Here is a 22097-nt window from a genome sequence, read left to right as displayed (position 1 = left end):
ACCGGGCGGGCAGGGCTGGAGAATCCCCCCGATTCCCGGTCACCGGGCGGGCACGGCTGGAGAATCCCCCCCTATTCCCGGTCACCGGGCGGGCACGGCTGGAGAATCCCCCCTATTCCCGGTCACCGGGCAGGCACGGCTGGAGAATCCCCCCTATTCCCGGTCACCGGGCGGGCAGGGCTGGAGAATCCCCCCCTATTCCCGGTCACCGGGCGGGCAGGGCTGGAGAATCCCCCCTATTCCCGGTCACCGGGCGGGCACGGCTGGAGAATCCCCCCTATTCCCGGTCACCGGGCGGGCAGGGCTGGAGAATCCCCCCCTATTCCCGGTCACCGGGCGGGCAGGGCTGGAGAATCCCCCCTATTCCCGGTCACCGGGCGGGCAGGGCTGGAGAATCCCGCCCGAAGAACATTCGCATAAATTTGAAGCCTAACTTTCCTTTCTGAGTTCTCTGCACAAAGGCAGGTTTGACCCACAGAGTTGTGGACACAGGTAGAGCTAGGAGGCAATCTTCCCCAATTCGGACAGGGCTTGACCTCAATGCTGTTGAGACCAGTCTGATCCCCACCGGCAATCCAGGCAGCTGCACTAAGCAGCAAGAGTCTGAGTTGCTCAGGTGCTGACGTACACTTTCACTGGCGTGTTGTAGACTGGAGCTGTCGATGATGACAGTTGAGGTTCCAACGTTCTCCCGGTGTCTGTGTGGGTTTCCTCCGGGTGCTCCGGTTTCCTCCCACAGTCCAAAGATGTGCAGGTTAGGTGGATTGGCCGTGATAAATTGCCCTTAGTGTCCAATGGTTAGGTGGGGTTATTGGTTATGGGGATAGGGTTGAGGCGTGGGCTTAAGTAGGATGCTCTTTCCAAGGGCCGGTGCAGATTCGATGAGCCAAATGGCCTCCTTCTGCACTGTGGGGATTCAATGGCAATGATGAGATTTTGGAGCTGGAGCATTCTATGATTCTAATGTCTTTGAATTGCTTATGGAAGTGGAAATGCTGTTTTCTGTAGTTTTATGGTGCAAGCTGACATGACTGATAACTAATCCTGTCTGTTTTATTCTCTTACTAGCTGGGAAGAGAACGTGTTTGTTTACGACTTGGTTAACAGTCGAGTTCCTGGGATACCGACTGATATTTGGATAGGTCTCCATGATAGAAGAGTGGTGAGTCCATATTATCAGTATTGAGTGGTAATTATTGAGTAATGTACTGCTACATTTCAATGCATTTAATGCTCCAGAATGTATTGTTCGCAGATACTAAGAAACAATGCATATAACGGCAGGGGCTAAATTTTCAAAGAATGTTGCAGTCGGCATCCAGTGTGGGTGAGATTTGAAATCCACGGTCCTGAAGGTGGTTTTTGAATCCCCGCACTTTCCGGAGAGTGAGAAACATGTTAACGATTCTATCCTGCGCAGAATTGAATTTTTAAACTTTATTTCAGTGAATTCAAACAGTGTGGTGTATGTTAGTGCACATCCGTCTAGTTTACCATCGGGCCAATAATTCCCTCTAATTATAGGATTAGGACTAGGCCAGTCAGCCCCTCGAGCCTGATTTGTGGCCAAACACCTGCCCGTTTCCCTTTAAAAAATCTGTCTATTGGAAACTAGAAATTGTGGATGGCAGTAACCTGGAATTTAAAGAGCGTGCTGGAAGCACGCAGCGAGTCAGGCAGCACCTGTGGAGAGACGGCAAGCTGACCCCGAATTTCCAGCGGTCTGACCTGACATCTCTGTCCATTGGCTGCTGCACTATTCCAGTGACATTCAGCGTAAACTTCAGGAACAACACCATGGGCGGCTTCTCCGACCCCGCGCTGGGTCGGACAACCGCCGGGCCGGGGGTGGGGGGGTGACCGGAGAATTGGCGGCGGCACGGTCGACGCGGTCGGCGGCGCGCCGGTCGGGGGCCATTACACGTGGCCTCCCCCGGCGATTCTCCGCGCATGATGGGCCTGGTGCCCGCCGAGTTAGACCAAGTCCTGCCGGTGGGACCCCGCCGTTCATGTTGCGGGGGGTGGCCTGGTTAGGGGGGGGGGGATCCGACCCCGGGGTGGGGGGGCCCTCCACGGTGGCCTGGCCCACGATCGGGGCCTACCGATCGGCGGACGGGCTTATCCTGGTGGGTGCCTATGTTCCTCCGCGCCGGGCCCCTGCAGCTCTCCGCTATGTTGCGTAGGGGCCGGCGCGGGGAAGGCAACCCGTGAGCATGCACGAGCTCACGCCGGCCGTAGCGCGCATGCGCACACCCGCGGCGCCTGTTCTGACGCCGGTATCGGCAGCTGGAGCAGAGTGAAGCGCTCCAGTGCCGTCCTGGCCCCCTGTGCGGCGCAGGATCGCTGCTCCTAGGGGCCTGTTGACGCTGGCGTTAAACACTCCGGCATTTCCGATGGTGTCAACACGTAGCCCCAGGATCAGAGAATCCCGCCCCCATGTCTTTCCGTTTGGCACTTTACAATATTCCAGACTCAACATTGAGTTCAACAATTTCAGACTATAATATCAGGCCAGAAAAGTTAACTCTCTTTCTTTCTCCACCAATGCTTCCGGACCTGAGTTTTTCCAACAATTTCTGTTTTTATTTCTAAGTTTTTCTATCTCTCTTTGCTAATTTGCAAGTGTTTCCAGGACCTACTTGTGCCGGTACAAGTGCTGGACTTGTATTTTTCAAGGAATCAGATAGATAAATAGGATCTCTTTGTGAGAAAAAGGTACATCTGACCAGAATGGGAACAAAAGCCACCACGAGTACGACATAAATACTGATCTATTTAAAATAAGCAGGCTTCAGGAAAAAACAATAGAACAGGAACAGAACATTCTTTCACCCCCTGAGCCTGTACTACCGACAGTTAGATTGGGGCTTATCTTCTAAAAAATCTCTAAATCTCAGTCTTGAGAATTTCAGTTGACACAGAATCCACCACCTTTTGGGGATAAGAGGTATTCCTGGTTAACCTGTTAAAAATGGTGCCCTGATCTTCAATATACACCCGCCCCACCAGCATGACGTTGTGGGACCCATCCCTTGCCGTTTATTTACTAAGTTGAGGTTGATATGGCGGAGAGAGCTGCCATTGATGCCGACAGCTTTAATGCTACTTTTCCCACCCGCTAATGGTTTTTCCGATATTTAGAAAAATCCTGCCTCTCGTATTTAATCCTCTATTGTGAAATACTCTCAAAACACCTCCACATTATCCATTAGACAAACAAGGTTGTATTATAAGGGCCTGGCGTTTTTCCTTACCTCTTTCTTAAGATATTTTTGGAAATTTATCTTGCTTTGCAAGGGGTGAGATTCTCCGGTCTTGTCCGTGTTGGGCGTGAGAACAGAAAATTTGGCATTTCAGCCAAATCTCCATTCACTTGCATCGGAAAATCCCGGCCACGAAGGAGGTCAGAGAATTTCGGTCATTGGGTAAGGTGGTCGGAAGGAAAATCCAACAGATTCCGAATGGAAACAAAACTCAGAGCCTTGGATGTTCAAACACAGACTTAATGGGCTGGTAAATATCGTTTCAAGTTATTATTCGTCTTCAATGATAAGCAGGCGCTGAGGATTTGCAACATACTACAGCTCTCCGAGCACATTGAATACTGTTGTCAGGTAGACAGACGCAGGAGTTAAAGAGCATCAGCAAAACTCCACAAATCACTGTTGGTACGATGACATGTTGGTCAGCTCCGAAGAGTGCGACAGGATCTTCATCAATCACCTGAAGAGTTAGTCTAGCTCCCGTTTGTATCTGACCTCTGACCATGCACATTGTACTAGAGTGCGACTGGAAATTCTAGCTCAGAGGGAGAAGTATTATTCATTGATTCAGAAAGAGTCTTTTCGAGAAATAAGATGAGGGCCATGCAAAATATAGAATTCTGGTTGTTGTTGAACCAAATTGACGAGGATTAATTGGCTGGAGTCGGGATTTCTACACCTCACTCTGGAGGCAATTTTCCCTATCCTCTTTGAAATACTTTTCCAATTCTGTCTCACTAATATACTTCTCCGACTGAGTTAATTCTCCGCCGGTGTCTACACCCTCCCCATCTCTGAGGCTGGTTTAGCACAGGGCTAAATCGCTGGCTTTGAAACAGACCAAGGCAGGCCAGCAGCACGGTTCAATTCCCGTACCAGCCTCCCCGAACAGGCGCCGGAATGTGGCGACTAGGGGCTTTTCACAGTCACTTCATTTGAAGCCTACTTGTGACAATAAGTGATTTTCAATTTCATTTCTGTTGAATTGAGATGTAAATTTGCAACCCAGAATTTGTGAACCTTGTAGATTGAGGATTTGACTAAATCAGTACGGATGCCTGTGCAGAATGATTTATATATAGAACTCTCTCTGTACATTGGACAAGGGCAGCACGGTAGCATGGTGGTTAGCACAATTGCTTCACAGCTCCAGGGTTCCAGGTTCGATTCCCGGCTTGGGTCGCTGTCTGTGCGGAGTCTGCACGTTCTCCCCGTGTGTGCGTGGGTTTCCTCCGGGTGCTCCGGTTTCCTCCCACAGTCCAAAGATGTGCAGGTTAGGTGGATTGGCCATGATAAATTGCCCTTAGTGTCCAAAATTGGGTGGGGTTACTGGGCTATGGGGATAGGATGGCGGTGTGGACCTTGGGTAGGGTGCTCTTTCCAAGAGCCGGTGCAGACACGATGGGCCGAATGGCCTCCTTCTGCTCTGTAAATTCTATGTAAAAAAAAAAAGACATGGCAACATTAATCTCAGCTCCCCACTACAGAAAACCATGCAATGCACAACCAACGTTTCTTGAGTAACTGCCCCGTTACTGAGGCAATCGAAATTACCCCACTACAATGGCTCCGGCAGTCAAATCAAAACAACTGCAGAATCAATGTTTCGTTGCTTAGTTACAATTCAGGCTCTCTCCCAAGTCATTTGTGGTTTCAGCAAATTACAGTTTCGATAGAAACCTGCATTCCCTCCAAGTCAAAACCTGCGACTGTGGATTGTAGCTGATTGGGAGCAGCATCCCTCAGCATTCACAATATAACTCAGAGTCACAAACTGCGGGTGGGTCACGGACAGGTGTCAGGAAGATCGTGGAGCGATCGGTCACGGCGTTCCCGCAGCATTCCCGATTCCGGGAGAAGTACCCAACGGCCCTGACCGGATTTTAAATGGGATGATGCCGTCCTCTGGTCAGAGACGGAGGCAGAGAGCAGGTCACGTTCCTGGCACATACAGACGTCACACACACTGAACGTCCTTGCTTTTGGCGCAAAAATCAAGAGGGGAGTTTCCTTCGTTTTCCAGCTGTGAAGAACTGAAGATGGGTCATTTTGTTACAAGGAAGAGCGGGCCAGAGATAAAAACAGACAGTGTACCTCCTGGCCAGGAACTCCCAACTGTATCTGCTGGAGAGAGCTGCTACAGGAGAGTTCACGGTGGGACAAAGCAGTGCTAATGTGAGCTCTGTTCAGAGCTCCAGGGCTTCTGGTGAATAGCCAACAAAGAAAAAAACTGAAATCGGAAACAAAGCAGTATAAAGATGAGTTCTTGAGGTATGGCTTTGTTAATTGTGCCAATGCCAATCGGGAGTGCAATGCAAACTTCACGGGCGAGATTCTCCGACCCCCCGCCGGGTCGGAGAATTGCCGGGGGCTGGAATGAATCCCGCTCCCGCCGGTTGCCGAAGTCTCCGGCACCGGATATTCGGTGGGGGTGGGAATCGCGCCAGTTGGCGGACCCCCCGCGCGATTGTCCTTTCCGGATGGGCCGAAGTCCTGCCGCTAAAATGCCTGTCCCGCTGGCGTAAATTAAACCACCTACCTTACCGGCGGGACAAGGCGGCGCGGGTGGGCTCCGGGGTCCTGGGGGGGGGCGCGGGTCGATCTGGCCCCGGGGGTGCCCCCACGGTGGCCTGGCCCGCGATCGGGGCCCACCGATCCGCGGGCGGGCCTGTGCCGTGGGGGCACTCTTTCCCTTCCGCCTCCGCCACGGTCTCCACCATGGCGGAGGCAGAAGAGACTCCCTCCACTGCGCATGCGTGGGAATGCCGTCAGCGGCCGCTAACGCTCCCGGGCATGCGCCGCCTGGAGATGTCATTTCCGCGCCAGCTGGCGGGGCGGGAATTCGTCCGGCGCCGACCTAGCCCCTCAAGGTTGGGGCTCGGCCCCCAAAGATGCGGAGCATTCCGCACCTTTGGGGCGGCGCGATGCCCATCTGATTGGCGCCGTTTTGGGCGCCAGTCGGCGGACATCGCGCCGTTTCCGGAGAATTTCGCCCCACGTGTGTTGTATGCAGGGAAGTCCTGCAACATGAGAGTTTAAAACCCTCAAATCTTTAAAGGTATGGCGAGTTCAAGGACAACCCCTTGGTTTTTTTCAAAGGATGCAGCGAGAACTTAAATCATCAACTGGGGCGAGATTCTCCGACCCCCCACCAGGTCGGAGAATCGCCGTGGGCTGTCGTGAATTCCGCCGACTTCTCCGAAGTCGTGTGGGGCGTCAATCGCGCTGCACGCCTCGGAGAATGGCACAGGTGGGCGCGAGGCAATGGATTTCGGGGCTGCCGATATTCTCCCGTCTGGATGGGCCGAAGTCATGGTCACGTCGGCGTAAATCGAAACACCTTTAAATCCGGGTCAACAAGCGCTCATGGTTGATGCCGACCAGCGTGGAGGTGGGTGACGGCCTGGGGGGGTTGGCCGCTGGAGAGGCGATGGCGTGGCCGCAGTCTGTATGTGTGGGGGAGAGGTGTGTGTCGGGTTGTGTGTGTGTGTGTGCGGCGGGGGGGGGGGGTGGTTAGAGTGGGGTGGGCTCCAGGGGAGTGCCGGGAGGGGGATGAGTGCCGGGGACGGGAGGATGAGTGCCGGGGGGTTGGCCGGGGGGGTTCCGTGCCGGGGAGGGGGACGGGGAGGTGCGTGCTGGGGAGCAGGACGGGTGGACGGGGGTCCGTGCCGGGGAGCAGGACGGGGGTCCGTGCCGGGGAGGGGGACGGGGAGGTGTGTGCTGGGGAGGGGAACGGGGGGACGGGGGTCCGTGCCGGGGAGGGGGATGGGGAGGTGAGTGCTGGGGAGGGGAACGGGGGGACGGGGGTCCGTGCCGGGGAGGGGGACGGGGAGGTGTGTGCTGGGGAGGGGAACGGGGGGACGGGGGTCCGTACCGGGGAGGGGGACGGGACGGGGATCCGTGCCGGGGAGGTGCATGCCGGGGAGGGGGACGGGGGTTGGGGGTCCGTGGCAGGGAGGGGGGATGCGAGGGCAAGTGAGTTGGCCAGCCTCCAACAGTTGGACCCATGCAGTCCATGCCACCAGGCTGGGGGGAGGAGGGGATATGGGCAATGATGACATGTCGTCGTTCCCCTCCCCCCCCCCCCCCACCAGGCCGTCATGTTTTCCGGTCAGCCAGCGATGTTGGCCGCCGTGGCGGCAGCCGCTAATGTCCATGTTGCCCTGGATGAGGAGGAGGAGGAGGAGCGTGCCAGAGAGGCGGCGCAGGCTGCCGCAGAGGGGCAGGCGGCAGCCGCCCAGGCTGGAGGGACACCCGCCCGACAGGACGAGGAGGGGGAGGAGGACGTCACGGCCTCACGGCAACGGAGGCACCCGAGGGCGCCCCGTGTGTACCGGCCCCGGCAGTCATACCAGGACCTCACGGACCGGGAATGCAGGAGGAGACTCCGGATGAGCCGGGAAACCGTGGCACACATCTGCCACCTGCTGGCACACCTGTCACCGCGTGGCACTGGCGGGGGACACCCTCTCCCCGTGTCCGTCAAGGTTACGGTGGCCCTGAACTTTTATGCAACGGGGTCATTCCAGGCACCGAGTGGGGACCTGTCCGGCATATCGCAGACATCGGTGCACCGGTGCATCCGGGCAGTGACAGACGCCCTATATGCCATGGCGCACCGCTACATCCGCTTCCCTGTGGACCGGGCCAGCCAAGATGCCCGGGCCGTGGGCTTCTCTGCCGTGGCCGGGTTCCCCATGGTCCAGGGCGCGATCGATGGGATGCACGTCGCCGTGCGGCCACCTGCAGAGAACAGGGCCGTGTTCACCAATAGGAAGGGGACCTATTCGATGAACATACAGGTGGTCTGCGACCACCGCATGATGATCCTGCACGTCTGCGCCCGTTACCCGGGCAGTGTACACGACTCATACGTGTTGTCGCGATCATACATCCCCGGCATGTACGAGGAACGCCATCCCCGGCTGAGGGGCTGGTTGCTGGGCGACAGGGGCTACCCATTGCGATCGTGGCTGATGACGCCTATACGGAGGCCACGCAATGAGGCGGAGAACCGCTACAATGATGCCCATGTAGCGACAAGGGGAGTGATAGAGAGGTGCTTTGGCGTGCTGATGATGCATTTCAGGTGCCTGGACCTCTCTGGGGGCGCCCTCCAGTATCGGTCAGATAGGGTCGGCCGCATCATTGTGGTGTGCTGCGTCCTGCACAACATAGCCCAGCAGAGGGGCGATGTGCCGCAGGCAGAGGAGGGCGGAGTGGAGGGGCAGCAGGAAGAGGCGCAGTCCTCCCCAGATGAGGGGGATGGGGGCAATGGTCAGGGCAGACGGGGTAGACACAGGCGGGTGGCTGTCCACTGTTACCGGCTGGGCCAGCGATCACGGGACAGGCTGATAGCCGCCCGCTTCACTGACTAGATGGGTGTGGAAATCGGGTAGTACGGCCACAGACCGCACACCATGGCACCACCCGACCACCCACAACCCCCCGCCCACCCAGCACCCTCACCCCCCTCCCCAACCCCACACACCCCACCCGCATGCACACCACCCCCCCATTACCGATCCACCTGCGGCACAACGGGCCGGGCTCACACAGTTGCCGGTGGACGCGTGTCTATTGCAGGCCATGGAGGATGATGACAACCCGCCCTGCGATGAGCTCCTGGCTCCACATCGTTGGACTATGTCTGACCCATGGCCACAGTACCACCATCCACCCGGACCATCCCTGCATGCGGCTGTGACACTGCAGCGCACGGTCCCATCCTCTGCCCGGGGGGATGTTGATGGCGGCCCAGGGGGAAGGGGGCAGACTCACCTGGGGCTGAGGTAAGACCACCCCTCACACACACACTTGCGCTCAACGTACATGACACGCCCGCACACTTTGGACAGAGCACAAAGGCAGCTTCTGTAGGTGTAACATTGACTTTAATAACGAAAGGAGTTCATGCACGTGCCCTAGCCCCTAAAACTCATCTGTGCCCTGCACCCATGCCAACTTACTCAGTGTCTAATTGTTTGGCCTTACGGGCCCTTTGACTACGTCGACGTGGTTCCCCAGACGGTACAGCAGAACTGGAGGTGGACTCCTGTGATTCCTGCCCTCTGACACTGGATCCCTTTGGCGGCCGTTTCCTGGGGCGTCCTGGCCTAGATGGGAGCCCGAGGTGTTGAGATGTTCCGGGACCTCCTCAACAATGGGACCCGTAACGGGCCCCAGCACCTCCTCCTCCCTCGGGGTGCCCGATGGCCCCCAGGCCTCTACATGGGTGGGGGATGCGAACGGACTGGCCATCCGACACCCCCCCGACATCTGGCGCTGACAGTCCTGGAAGCCTGTGCTTGTATCGACAGGGGCCGCAGGTTTGCAGCCCTGGAGCTCGGAGTTGCCCATCCCTGTCTGTGACTGTGCGACGCCGGCTCGCACATAGGCAATGGCGCCGATGCCCTCAGCGATGGCCTGCTGAGACTGGGCCATGGCCTGCTGAGACTGGGCCATGGCCTGCTGAGACTGGGCCATGGCCTGCTGAGACTGGGCCATGGACTGCTGAGACTGGGCCATGGCCTGCTGAGACTGGGCCATGGCCTGCTGAGACTGTGCCACGGAGTTGAGCGCCTCTGCCATCTGCCGCTGGCGCTGGCTCATGGCCTCCTGTGAGAGGGCAGCCATGTCCTGGGCCACAGACGCCGCCTGCACGGAAAGTCCCAGGCCTCGCAAACCGTTCCCCATGTCTGACACCGTCGCACCCATTGCCTCCACCACGGACGCCATCCGTGCGGTGTCAGCCTGGGTGGCACGCATGACCGGCACCACTTGCAGCTCCTGGACGCGGGTGGACTCCTCCACCTGCGACTGCAGCCGCCGCAAGCTGGCCGTCACCCTCTTCGCTCGTCTCCAGGTCGGTGGTTGCATCGGATCTATGTGTGGGTGTGGTAACTCCAGGAACCCGGGATCCATCTGGGCGGCAGATGTTCGCTTGGGCTGGGCTGCCCTCCGACCGCCCGGCCCCTCTGCTGCTCCTACCTCCACCTGCTGTACCGGGACGGCTGTGTTGTGCGCACCAGTGAGTGTACCAGACGCCTCATCACTAAAGTGCCCAACCGAGGTGAGTGTTTCTGCGATGGTGGAGGGTGTTGGTGACAGCAGTGGCGTTGTGTCGTGCTCTTCGTCCCACTCTGAGTCCATGGCACTTTGGGGTGGGGGTTCGTCTCCACCCATCCACTCTGAGTCACTGTCCGATATTTCGTCTTCCTGGGTAGTGGTGTCCCGGGTAGTGGTGTCCCGGGTAGTGGTGTCCCGGGTAGTGGTGTCCCGGGTAGTGGTGTCCCGGGTAGTCGTGTCCTGGGTAGTGGTTTTGTGGCTCGGCTGTGACGTGGGCCTGTGGCTGCCCTTCTCGTCGCTGGGTGGCACACGCCTGCGTCGCCGCACCCGGGGGCGCCATCTCCCTGTTGCTCCAGGTCTCTCCGTCTCCCGTGGTGTGCGAGGGGCATCCTGCGAGCGTCGCATGCCGGAGGGTCTGGGTCTCTCCGTCTCCCGTGGTCTCCGAGGGGCATCCTGCGGGCGGTCTGCATCTGCGGGGTTGGGTGCCTCGACGTTTGCTCCTGCGATACACAATGAAGCATGCATGGTTAGACATCAGGCAGTGATCAGGTGATATGGGGGAGGGGAATATAGGGGAGGGCGTATATGGGGACGGGCTGTCGGTGGCTCACTTGCTGGTGGGCCCCCGACCTCTGCATCAGCAACCTCCCGGTCCTCAGGTCCGCCAGCCAGTTCCAGGGCCCTTTCCTCGTGTTCGGTCAGTGGCCTCTCATCAGCGGGCCCTCCTCCAGTCCTCACATGCTCCCTATTGTTGTGTGCGCGCTTCTCCTGTGGGGGGTGGTGGCAGGGGTAAAAGGCAACAGTGTTAGGCAAGTATATGAATGCACGCCATCGGTTGTGTGTGTATTGCAGAGGTTAAGGTTAGGGCTGGATTCACTTGGGGAGGGGGGATATGGGGGATATGGGGGAGGGGGATATGGGGAGGGGGATATGGGGAGGGGGGATATGGGGTATATGGGGGAGGGGGATATGGGGGATGGGGGGATATGGGGGATATGGGGGAGGGGGGATATGGGGCAGGGGATATGGGAGAGGGGGCATAGGGGGTATATGGGGGAGGAGGTATATGGGGGAGGGGGTATATGGGGGAGGGGGTATATGGGGGAGGGGGATATGGGGGAGGGGGGATATGGATATCGGGCGGGGGGGGGCTCACCCTGCCAGCTCTGACGAGGTCGTTCACCTTCTTGTGGCACTGGGTGCCTGTCCGTGGTGTCAGGGCCGCAGCGGTGACGGCCTCTGCCACCTCCCTCCACAGACGCCGGCTGTGGCGTGGGGCAACTCTGCGGCCGTGCCCGGGATACAGGGCGTCCCTCCTCTGCTCCACCGCGTCCAGGAGCGCCTCCACATCGCGTGACTCGAACCTCGGGGCTGAGCGGCGGGCGGCCATCCGGTCGGGTGTTCCGGTCGGGTGGGGGGGAGCAGCGCGGCCTTATGAGCCGTCACGGCGTGCGGCGGGTATGACGCAGCACGGCGTGAACCACGTGAGCCAGCGCGGATAGCGTCACGTCGCTGCTAGCCCATTCCGGGCCGGAGAATTAGCGACATTTGGGGCGGCGCGATGCAGGTGGGATTTGCGCTGTTTTGAGCGCCGGTCGGCAAACATCTCGCCGATATCGGAGAATCCCGCCCCTGAAGTCCTTAACAGCAATGTAACACTGAGTGACGAAGCAAGTGAGATGGTGAGGATTGAGCAGGCCCACCTGGCACAGTGAAAGAATGCAAGAATGGTGGGTCGCGAAGGTCAGCCGGCGTGGGTCGCGAAGGTCAGCCGGCGTGGGTCGCGAAGGTCAGCCGGCGTGGGTCGCGAAGGTCAGCCGGCGTGGGTCGCGAAGGTCAGCCGGCGTGGGTCGCGAAGGTCGGCCGGCGTGGGTCGCGAAGGTCGGCCGGCGTGGGTCGCGAAGGTCGGTCGGCGTGGGTCGCGAAGTTCGGTCGGCGTGGGTCGCGAAGGTCGGCCGGCGTGGGTCGCGAAGGTCGGCCGGCGTGGGTCGCGAAGGTCGGCCGGCGTGGGTCGCGAAGGTCGGCCGGCGTGGGTCGCGAAGGTCGGCCGGCGTGGGTCGCGAAGGTTGGTTGATAAAAGTGGGTCCCGGGAAACGAAATTTGAAAAACATCGATGTAACTAACAATAAAACTACTACTGGTTACAATACAGTGTGGGGTTCCACAACATCACACATTAGAAGCACAATTAATTTACTTATGATTACGCATGCACAACTCTTGCAACAAAAGGTTTATTAATGAGATTCAGTCACAAACAGAATTACTTGTTAGAACATAGAACATAGAACATTAGAGGGAGGTTGCGTGTTAAACTGTGCAATACCGTTGGATACGATTGGCAAAGGGTCAGCCAAACGAACTAGCCTGACTATATGTGGTTGCGTTAATCCTGCAATAGAGTCATAAATGTTTACAGCAGGGAAACAGGCCCTTCGGCCCAACTTGTCCATGCCGCCCAGTTTCTATCACTAAGCTGGTCCCAACTGCCCACATTTGGCCCATATCCCTCTATACCCAGCTTTCCCATATAACTGTCTAACTGCTTTTTAAAAGACAAAATTGTGCCCGCCTCTACCACTGCCTCTGGCAGCCTGTTCCAGACGCTCACCACCCTCTGTGTGAAAATAAATTGCCCCTCTGGACCCTTTTGTATCTCTCCCCTCTCACCTTAAACCTCTGCCCTCTAGTTTTAGACTCCCCTACCTTTGGGAAAAGATGTTGACCTTATCTATGCCCCTCGTTATTTTCTAGACCTCAATAAGATCACCCCTAAGCTTCCTACGCTCCAGGGGGAAAGTCCCAGTCAATCCAGCTTCTCCTTACAACCCAAACCATCACGTCCCAGTAACATCCTAGTGAATCTTTTCTGCACTCTTTCTAGTTTAGGAATATCCTTTCTATAAGGGTGACCAGAACTGAACACTGTACTGCAAGAGTGGCCGTACCAATGTCTTGTACAACTTCAGCAAGACGCCCTAACTCCTATATTCAATGTTCTGACCAATGAAACCAAGCATGCCGAACGCCACCTTCACCACCCTGTCCACCTGTGACTCCACTTTCAAAGAGCTGTGAACCTGTACTCCGAGAGATCTTTGTTCTGTAAACTCTCCCCAACTCCCTACCATTAACTGAGTAGGTCCTGCCCCGATTCGATCCACCAAAATGCATCACCTCACACTTATCCAAATTAAACTCCATCTGCCATTCATCGGCCAACTGACCCAATTGGCCAAGATCCGGTTGCAAACCTAGATAACCTTCTTCACTCTACACTCTGCCACCAATCTCGGTGTCATCTGTAAACTTACTAACCATGCCTCCTACATTCTCATCCAAATCATAAATATAAATAACAAATAACAGTCGACCCAGCACTGATCCCTGAGGCACACCGCTGGTCACAGGCCTCTACAGCCACCCTTTGTCTTTGGTCGCCAAGCCAATTTTGTATCCATTGACTACCTCACCCTGGATCCCATGAGATTTAACCTTATGCAACAAAGTTGCATCAGGTACCTTGTCAAAGGCTTTGCTAATCTCCATATCGACATCGTCGACTGTACAACCCTCATTTCCTCATCTACCTTCTTGGTTACCCCTTCAAAAAACTCCATCAAATTGGTGAGACATGACTTTCCCCTGACAAAGCTATGCTGACTTTCCCTAATTCGCCCTTGCCTGTCTAAATGCCTGTAGATCCTGTCCCTCAATACTTTCTAACAATTTACCCCTACAGAAGCAAGACTAACCGGTCTGTAGTTCCCAGGCTTTTCCCTGCCGCCCTTCTTAAACAAGGGCACAACATTTGCTACCCACCAATCTTCAGGCACCTCACCTGTGGCTGTCGACGATTCAAATATCTCTGCTAAGCGACCAGCAATTTCCTCCCTAGCCTCCCACAACTTCCTGGGATACATTTCATCAGGTCCCGGGGATTTATCTATCTTGATGCGCTCTAATACCTCCAGCACCTCCTTCTCTGTTGTAGGTACATCACAAGACATCGCTATTTATTTCCCCAAGTTCCCTAACATCCATGCCTTTCTCAACAGGAAATACCGCTGAGAAATATTCATTCAGGATCTCGCCCATCTCTTGTGGATCCGCATATAGATGCCCTTGTAGATACTTAAGAGGCCCTATCCTCTCCCTCGTTACTCTTTTGCCCTTTATGTATTTGTAGAAGCTCTTTGGATTTTCCTTTGCTTTATCTGCCAAAGCAATCTCAGGTCCCCTTAATGCCCTCCTGATTTCTCTCTTAACTCTACCCAACAACCTCATACTCTTCAGGGGATCCACTTGACCCCAGCTGCTGATGCATGTCATATGCCTCCTTCTTCTTTTTTATCAGGGCCTCAACATCCGGAGTCATCCAGGTTTCCTTCCTTCTCCCAGCCTTACCCTTCACTCTAAAAGGAATGTGCTCACCCTGAACCTTGGTTAACACACTTTTGAAAGCCTCCCACTTACCAGCCGTCCGTTTGTTGCCAACAGACTTCCCCAATCAAGTTTGAAAGCTCCTGTCTAATATCATCAAAACTGGCCTTGCCCAAATTTAAAATTTAAACTTTTGGGCCAGAACTATCATTCTTCATAGCTATCTTAAAACTAATGGAATTATCGTCACTGATCCCAAAGTGATCCCTCACTAACACTTCTGTCACCTGCCCTTCCTTATACCCCAAGAGGAGGTCAAGTTTTGCCCCCCGCCCCCCTCTAGTCGGGCCATCCCCATACTGAATGAGAAATTCCTCCTGAATACACTCAACAAATTTCTCTCCATCCGAGCCCCTAATGCTATAGCTATCCCAGTTAATGTTGGGAAAGTTAAAGTCCTCAACTATTACCACCCTATTTTTCTTGCAGCTATCTGTAATCTCCTTACATATTTACTCCTCCATTTCCCACTGACTATTTGGGGGCCTGTAGTACAGTCCTATCAAAGTGATCTCTCCCTTTTTCATTTTTATTTTTCAGCTCTACCCATCTAGACACAGTGAGCGAACCCTTGGATATATCCTCTCTCTGTACTGCCGTGATACTGTCCCGAATCAAAAACTCAACTCCCCCTCCTCTCCATTCTCCTCTCCTATCTCCTGTTCTATCTTTCCTGTAGCATCTGTACCCCGGAACATTGAGCTGCCAGTCCTGCCCCTCCTTTAGCCATGTTTCGGTAATAGCTATACTATCCCAGTCCCATGTACCCATCCAGGCCTTGAGTTTGATTGTTAAAGTAGAAGTTATAAAAAATAAAATCCCGGAGTCATTTGGTGAATTTGTTTCCTTTAATTTATTGGTCTCCACGAGCAACTTAACAAGGCTCGAGACCTGATTGTTATCCTTGCGAGTGGCTGCGTGATGGCTGTGTGTGGTGCATTGAGCAGTGTGTGGGATTGGTGGTGTGGTGAGTTAAGAGTTGCCATTCACTGACCTTAACCACTTGTGTGCAGTCATTGAGCTTTTTCAAACCCCGTAGTCGGGTTTCCCCAGGGTCATTCTCTTCATAGGGTGTAACTAAAGGTTATCCTGGCACCATGTAGAAACGTGGCCTCTCTCCTTCCTTTGAACCTTCTTCTGGACCAAGGCTTCAGGACTGAGTCCGAGATCCTGGAAGCCCTTCCCTTTCCCTATCACTCCTTTAATAGTATCATTCATTCCCTAAAATCCTTTCACACACTATCCCACTCGCTGCTGCAGCCTGATTACATCTCCTCTGTAATTGGACAGGCTGCCTTTAAGAAGGTCTGGCAAGTTGTCAATCTTGCTAACCCTGCAGGTGTCTGACAGTGCAACCAAGCAGTGTGTTGAGTTGCACAATTATTGAGATGATCAGGTAGCAGGCGTGTGCTGTCTGCTTCATTTTGTACAGGCGGGGGGGTAATCATGCATCACAAACCTTATGCCCTCCAACAGCCCCAGTTGAACTTTTAGCCCAAAGATTCCTGTTTGTTAACCTGCTATTTTCATTATTTAATTTTTATTGTGTTATTTGGACTGATTTATAGGTTTGACTCTTAACTAAACTTCTTTCCTAACAACTTCTTTTGGTTTTTACAACAGCAGTTGATTAGCTAACCATCAATTTGTTGCTTTGCCGTATTGCTGATAAAACAATTAAAGAGAACTCTACTCCAAATACTGAACCCACCGAGTGTGATCTCAATGTTGTGGTTTTGGAGTATTGTTGTCACTCGGTATTAACAAAGCACCTTAAAATAAGAGGCTAAAGAAATTGGGAGCAAAGTTTTTTATCGGGGAAACACCTCCAAGTTGTAAATACTGGAATGTGGTCAAGATTGACGGGATTGGGGAAATTCTCACCATAATTGCTGAGTCCCCTGAGAAAGATCGAGCGGAATCTTCCCAGGATTTGGCAAAGTGTCAGATAGAAAACTGTTGTGTGCCAGTTTCACAGGCCAATTTTCTCATGGAATCTGGAGCCTCTCGGACAAAAAGAAATGATTGGCCGTGGTTTACGCTGTCACTCAGTCGGGGGGCAGAGCCTCATTGAGCCGGGAACCGGCTATGAAGGGATTGGGGCACCATCTCCAAAGAGCATCCCCATCAGCACTGCAGCCCAATGGCCCCCAGCTTCCAATAAGGAGGTATTGTGGGCTCTCCTTCCCGCCCCCCCCCCAATAATCCTCCGGCATTCCGCCCACATTCACTGCCAGCATTGAACTCCACCCCAACCATACCACGGAAGTATGGATGTCACACGCTGATGCCCTTCCCCCTCGTGTGGCTCCCAATAGGTACCGACCCTGGCACTGCCCCATGGCACCGGCCAGGTTGTCACTGCCAACACTGCCCAGGCATGACCCCTCCTGCCAAACCTGTTGTAAACCTCACTGGCCTGGCGTCACTGATAGAAATTGACTATCCTAGTCAGATATAAGAGGTTTAAATGAGAACTCATTCAGTGCAACTATAGCTGGCAATCCACTACGGGTTAATCCAGATAATACTCGCAATTTCTCACGTTTTACAAGTTGCTTGAGGTTACAAGGACAGTGCCGTCAACTAGCTAAAAGGCCCCATTGTTATACAGTAAAGAACTGGTAATTCCATCCCTATAGTAACAGCCAGTCTAGGGCTGATAATTTCTCAGCAAAAACTGTGGGCGCGATTCTCCACTCCCACGCCGGTTGGGAGAATCGCCTGGGCCGCCAAAATTTCCGGGGACACCGGTCTGACGCCCTCCCGCGATTCTCCCAAGAGGCGGAAACGGCCCGGTCGAGTTTCGCGGGCCGCAGGCCGGAGAATCGGCGGAGACATCCAAAATGGCGATTCTCCGGCACCCCCACTATTCTGAGGCCCGGATGGGCCGAACGGCCAGGCCAAAACGGCGGGTTCCCCCCGGCGCCGTCCACACCTGGTCGCTGCAGTCGTGGGCGGTGCGTGAACGCTGGGGGGGCGGCCTGTGGGGGGGCGAGGGGGGATCCTGCACCGGGCTTCACCTGCACTGTGGGGTGGCCCGCGATCGGTGCCCACCGATCGTCGGGCCGTCCTCTCTGAAGGAGGACCTCCTTCCTTCCGCGGCCCCGCAAGATCCGTCCCCCATCTTCTTGCGGGGCGGATTTGGACAGGACGGCAACCCGCGCATGCGCAGGTTGGCGCCGGCCAACCCGCGCATGCGCGGATGATGTCCGTTATGCGGCGCCGGCCGCGTCATCTATGCGTGCCGCTTTTACGCGGGCGACAAGGCCTGGCGCGGGTAGATGACGCGGCCCCGATACTGGCCCATTGTCAGGGCCTGAATTGGTCGGGACCGGGGCCGTTCCACGCCGTCGTGAACCTCGACGGCGTTCACGACGGCGCGGCCACTTCGGCGTGGGAGTGGAGAATCCCGCCCAACGTTTTTCTAATTAAATTGGGTATGGGAAAGTGGAACCAAGATATTTAAATACATATCTCTCTTAAATTGATGGACAGACCGTTTGGCTGAATTGAGTGAATTATAAATTAGTTAAAGCCAATTGCAGCTGTAAAGAAGGCGAGACCTTAAGATAATAAGCTTCTTAAGAATCACTTGTCGGGATGGAAAAATCCATTCCGGAATCAATCTATCTCCTTCTGAAACCTATTTCCTTTGCTGCTTTTGCTAAATCGCCATCTTTCTTTTGCTTAAATCACTCAGTCATTTTATACCGTGTATTATGATTGGAAGAATTACCACGATTTGTAATTGAATGAAAACTCAACTACTCTACTCGCTAAAGACAATCAATCTTACCTAATCTTGTATTGACAAATAAAGTTTACCAGTGGTACAAGCTGACAAATAAAGTTCAACTGAACTTTGCCAAAAAGCACAAACTTGACCTCTGTTATTTGGGAACTAAGAAGGGATAACGGATATTCAGGGTTCCGAATAGACACAGAGATCCATCAGTCACGTTGGCGAATATTTGGTGAGTTGGGGAATCACTTGTCAGGAGGGCCGCTAAGTAGATTGAACTGAATTCAAATGCATTAAAATGAGGTCCACGCCCTTTGTGTGTGTGAACCCTGTGACGTCTCCGGGGAGTGGCGAGGAAAATTGGGAAGTGCATCTCCGGCGGGAATAGTGTTTCCCAATTCCCATGGGATTTTCCGGCTATGCCGCTGATCCCGCGGACAGTGGGTGTGGGCTCAAGAACGTGCCCATAATTTCTTGGCCCTAATCAGACCTCTTGGTGGTGGTATATATATCACTGCTTCCTATATAATACTGCTTCCTATATAATACTGCTGCCTATATAATACTGCTTCCTATATCATGCTGCTTCCTATATAATACTGCTTCCTATATAATACTGCTTCCTATATAATACTGCTTCCTATATCACTGCTTCCTATATCATGCTGCTTCCTATATCATGCTGCTTCCTATATCATGCTGCTGATATAAAATTCTGTAATAATATTACTATACATTTCTTGAGGCCGATGGCTAGAAGCTGGGTGAACCCCACGTCCTGCAGGAAAATGGCCTCTCTGCCTGTTTTTATTGGACAATACTGGTTGCCAATGATACCCCAGGGTGAAACTGGGGATCCAAGAGCCCTGATGTTGTGGTGGAATTTGGGAGGGAACCAGTAATCCATTCTGCTCTTTATTTGTTTAGACAGTGGTTAGTTCTGTGGACAAGTTAACAAATAATGGTCTTCAAAATTCTTGGCAGGAAGGGGATTTGGAATGGACCGATGGGACAATGTATGACTATAACTATTGGGATCGGAATCAGCCTGATGATGGAACGCAGTTAACAGAGGAAGAGGAAGACTGTGTGCAGATATGGTTCCGGCAAAACAGTGGTAAGATGATGTTTCCACTTCCATAAAGCACCAGGGCTCGGATCTGCAGTTGTGTAATCCAATATCAAATATCTGTGGCAAATTAATATTGGGTCATTCAGAAGATGCATTAAAATGTGGAAAAACTAGAGTGATGATATCAGATAAATTCCACTGCTCTTAAATACTCCTCAAATTTAAGAAAAGTAATTTAATCATCATCTATGAAGGGACACCAGGTTCTATTAACACTGCCGATAATAGAAACCTGGTATAAAACAGAATATTCTGGAAATACTCAACAAGCTGCAAATGTGGAGAGAAAAACCGAGTTAACATTTCAGGTCACTCACCTTTCATCAGAAATTAATTAATTCCTTGATACATTTTTGTTGGGAACCCTGGGGTACGGGGAAAAGGCAGGGGAATAGTACTAAACCATGATGCACATTTGCAGAGCCGGTGCAGACTGGCTGGGCCGAATGGCCTCCTTCTGCACCGTAACGATTCTGTAACTCTGGGTTGAAATTTCCCACATTTTCTCAGAGGCTGAATCAATTGATTGGGAACAAACTGCCCTCGTGAGTGCGTTTATCTGTGTGTCTCCCGGTGCTCGCAGCAAAGTCCCCTTGCGAGTGCGATTAGCTGTGTGTCTCCCGGTGCTCGCAGCAAAGTCCCCTCGCGAGTGCGTTTAGCTGTGTGTCTCCCGGTGCTCGCAGCAAAGTCCCCCAGTGAGTGCGTTTAGCCGTGTGAGTGCGTTTAGCCGTGTGTCTCCCGTGCTCGCAGCAAAGTCCCCCAGTGAATGCGTTTAGCCGTGTGAGTGCGTTTAGCTGTGTGTCTCCCGGTGCTCGCAGCAAAGTCCCCTCGCGAGTGCGTTTAGCCGTGTCTCTCCCGTGCTCGCAGCAAAGTCCCCTCGCGAGTGCGTTTAGCCGTGTGTCTCCCGTGCTCGCAGCAAAGTCCCCCAGTGAGTGCGTTTAGCCGTGTGAGTAGGTTTAGCCGTGTGAGTGCGTTTAGCTGTGTGTCTCCCAGTGCTCGCAGCAAAGTCCCCCAGCGAGTGCGTTTAGCTGTGTGTCTCCCAGTGCTCGCAGCAAAGTCCCCTAGCGAGTGCGTTTAGTCGTGTGTCTCCCGGTGCTCGCAGCAAAGTCCCCCAGTGAGCGCGTTTAGCCGTGTGAGTGCGTTTAGCTGTGTATCTCCCGGTGCTCGCAGCAAAGTCCCCCAGCGAGTGCGTTTAGCTGTGTGTCTCCCGGTGCTCGCAGCAAAGTCTCCTAGCGAGTGCGTTTAGTCGTGTGTCTCCCGGTGCTCGCAGCAAAGTCCCCCAGTGAGTGCGTTTAGCCGTGTGAGTGCGTTTAGCTGTGTGTCTCCCAGTGCTCGCAGCAAAGTCCCCCAGTGAGTGCGTTTAGCTGTGTGTCTCCCAGTGCTCGCAGCAAAGTCCCCTCGCGAGTGCGTTTAGCTGTGTGTCTCCCGGTGCTCGCAGCAAAGTCTCCTAGCGAGTGCGTTTAGTCGTGTGTCTCCCAGTGCTCGCAGCAAAGTCCCCCAGTGAGTACGTTTAGCTGTGTGTCTCCCAGTGCTCGCAGCAAAGTCCCCCAGCGAGTGCGTTTAGCTGTGTGTCTCCCAGTGCTCGCAGCAAAGTCCCCTAGCGAGTGCGTTTAGTCGTGTGTCTCCCGGTGCTCGCAGCAAAGTCCCCCAGTGAGTGCGTTTAGCCGTGTGAGTGCGTTTAGCTGTGTATCTCCCGATGCTCGCAGCAAAGTCCCCCAGTGAGTGCGTTTAGCCGTGTGATTGCGTTTAGCTGTGTATCTCCCGGTGCTCGCAGCAAAGTCCCCCAGCGAGTGCGTTTAGCTGTGTATCTCCCGGTGCTCGCAGCAAAGTCCCCCAGTGAGTGCGTTTAGCTGTGTGTCTCCCAGTGCTCGCAGCAAAGTCCCCCAGCGAGTGCGTTTAGCCGTGTGAGTGCGTTTAGCTGTGTGTCTCCCAGTGCTCGCAGCAAAGTTCCCCAGCGAGTGCGTTTAGCCGTGTGAGTGCGTTTAGCTGTGTGTCTCCCAGTGCTCGCAGCAAAGTCCCCCAGCAAGTGCGTTTAGCTGTGTGTCTCCCGGTGCTCGCAGCAAAGTCTCCTAGCGAGTGCGTTTAGTCGTGTGTCTCCCGGTGCTCGCAGCAAAGTCCCCCAGTGAGTGCGTTTAGCCGTGTGAGTGCGTTTAGCTGTGTGTCTCCCAGTGCTCGCAGCAAAGTCCCCCAGTGAGTGCGTTTAGCTGTGTGTCTCCCAGTGCTCGCAGCAAAGTCCCCCAGCGAGTGCGTTTAGCTGTGTGTCTCCCAGTGCTCGCAGCAAAGTCCCCCAGTGAGTGCGTTTAGCTGTGTGTCTCCCAGTGCTCGCAGCAAAGTCCCCCAGTGAGTGCGTTTAGCTGTGTGTCTCCCAGTGCTCGCAGCAAAGTCCCCCAGCGAGTGCGTTTAGCTGTGTGTCTCCCAGTGCTCGCAGCAAAGTCCCTCAGTGAGT

General features: G+C 54.3%; 1 protein-coding gene and 1 long non-coding RNA gene across 2 annotated transcripts in view; one reads left to right on the top strand and one right to left on the bottom strand.

Annotated features, from left to right (window-relative positions):
• The window catches only part of clec19a (C-type lectin domain containing 19A), a 71010-nt gene that overhangs the window by 17828 nt on the left and 31085 nt on the right, over positions 1-22097 (top strand). The window contains exons 3-4 of the mRNA XM_072481864.1: positions 1069-1162; positions 19504-19636. Coding sequence (XP_072337965.1) covers positions 1069-1162; positions 19504-19636 — 227 coding nt within the window. The remainder of the gene's footprint in view (positions 1-1068; positions 1163-19503; positions 19637-22097) is intronic.
• Positions 4527-22097, bottom strand: part of LOC140394520 (uncharacterized) — an 86064-nt gene continuing 68493 nt past the window's right edge. Inside the window, exon 3 of the long non-coding RNA XR_011935895.1 lies at positions 4527-4698. This is a non-coding gene — a long non-coding RNA (uncharacterized lncRNA). The remainder of the gene's footprint in view (positions 4699-22097) is intronic.

The sequence above is a fragment of the Scyliorhinus torazame genome, chromosome 17 (genome assembly GCF_047496885.1).
Source record: "Scyliorhinus torazame isolate Kashiwa2021f chromosome 17, sScyTor2.1, whole genome shotgun sequence".
Classification (NCBI taxonomy): Eukaryota; Metazoa; Chordata; class Chondrichthyes; order Carcharhiniformes; family Scyliorhinidae; genus Scyliorhinus; species Scyliorhinus torazame.
Note: the sequence above shows the minus strand (reverse complement) of the source record. Positions and strands in the feature narration are given on the sequence as shown.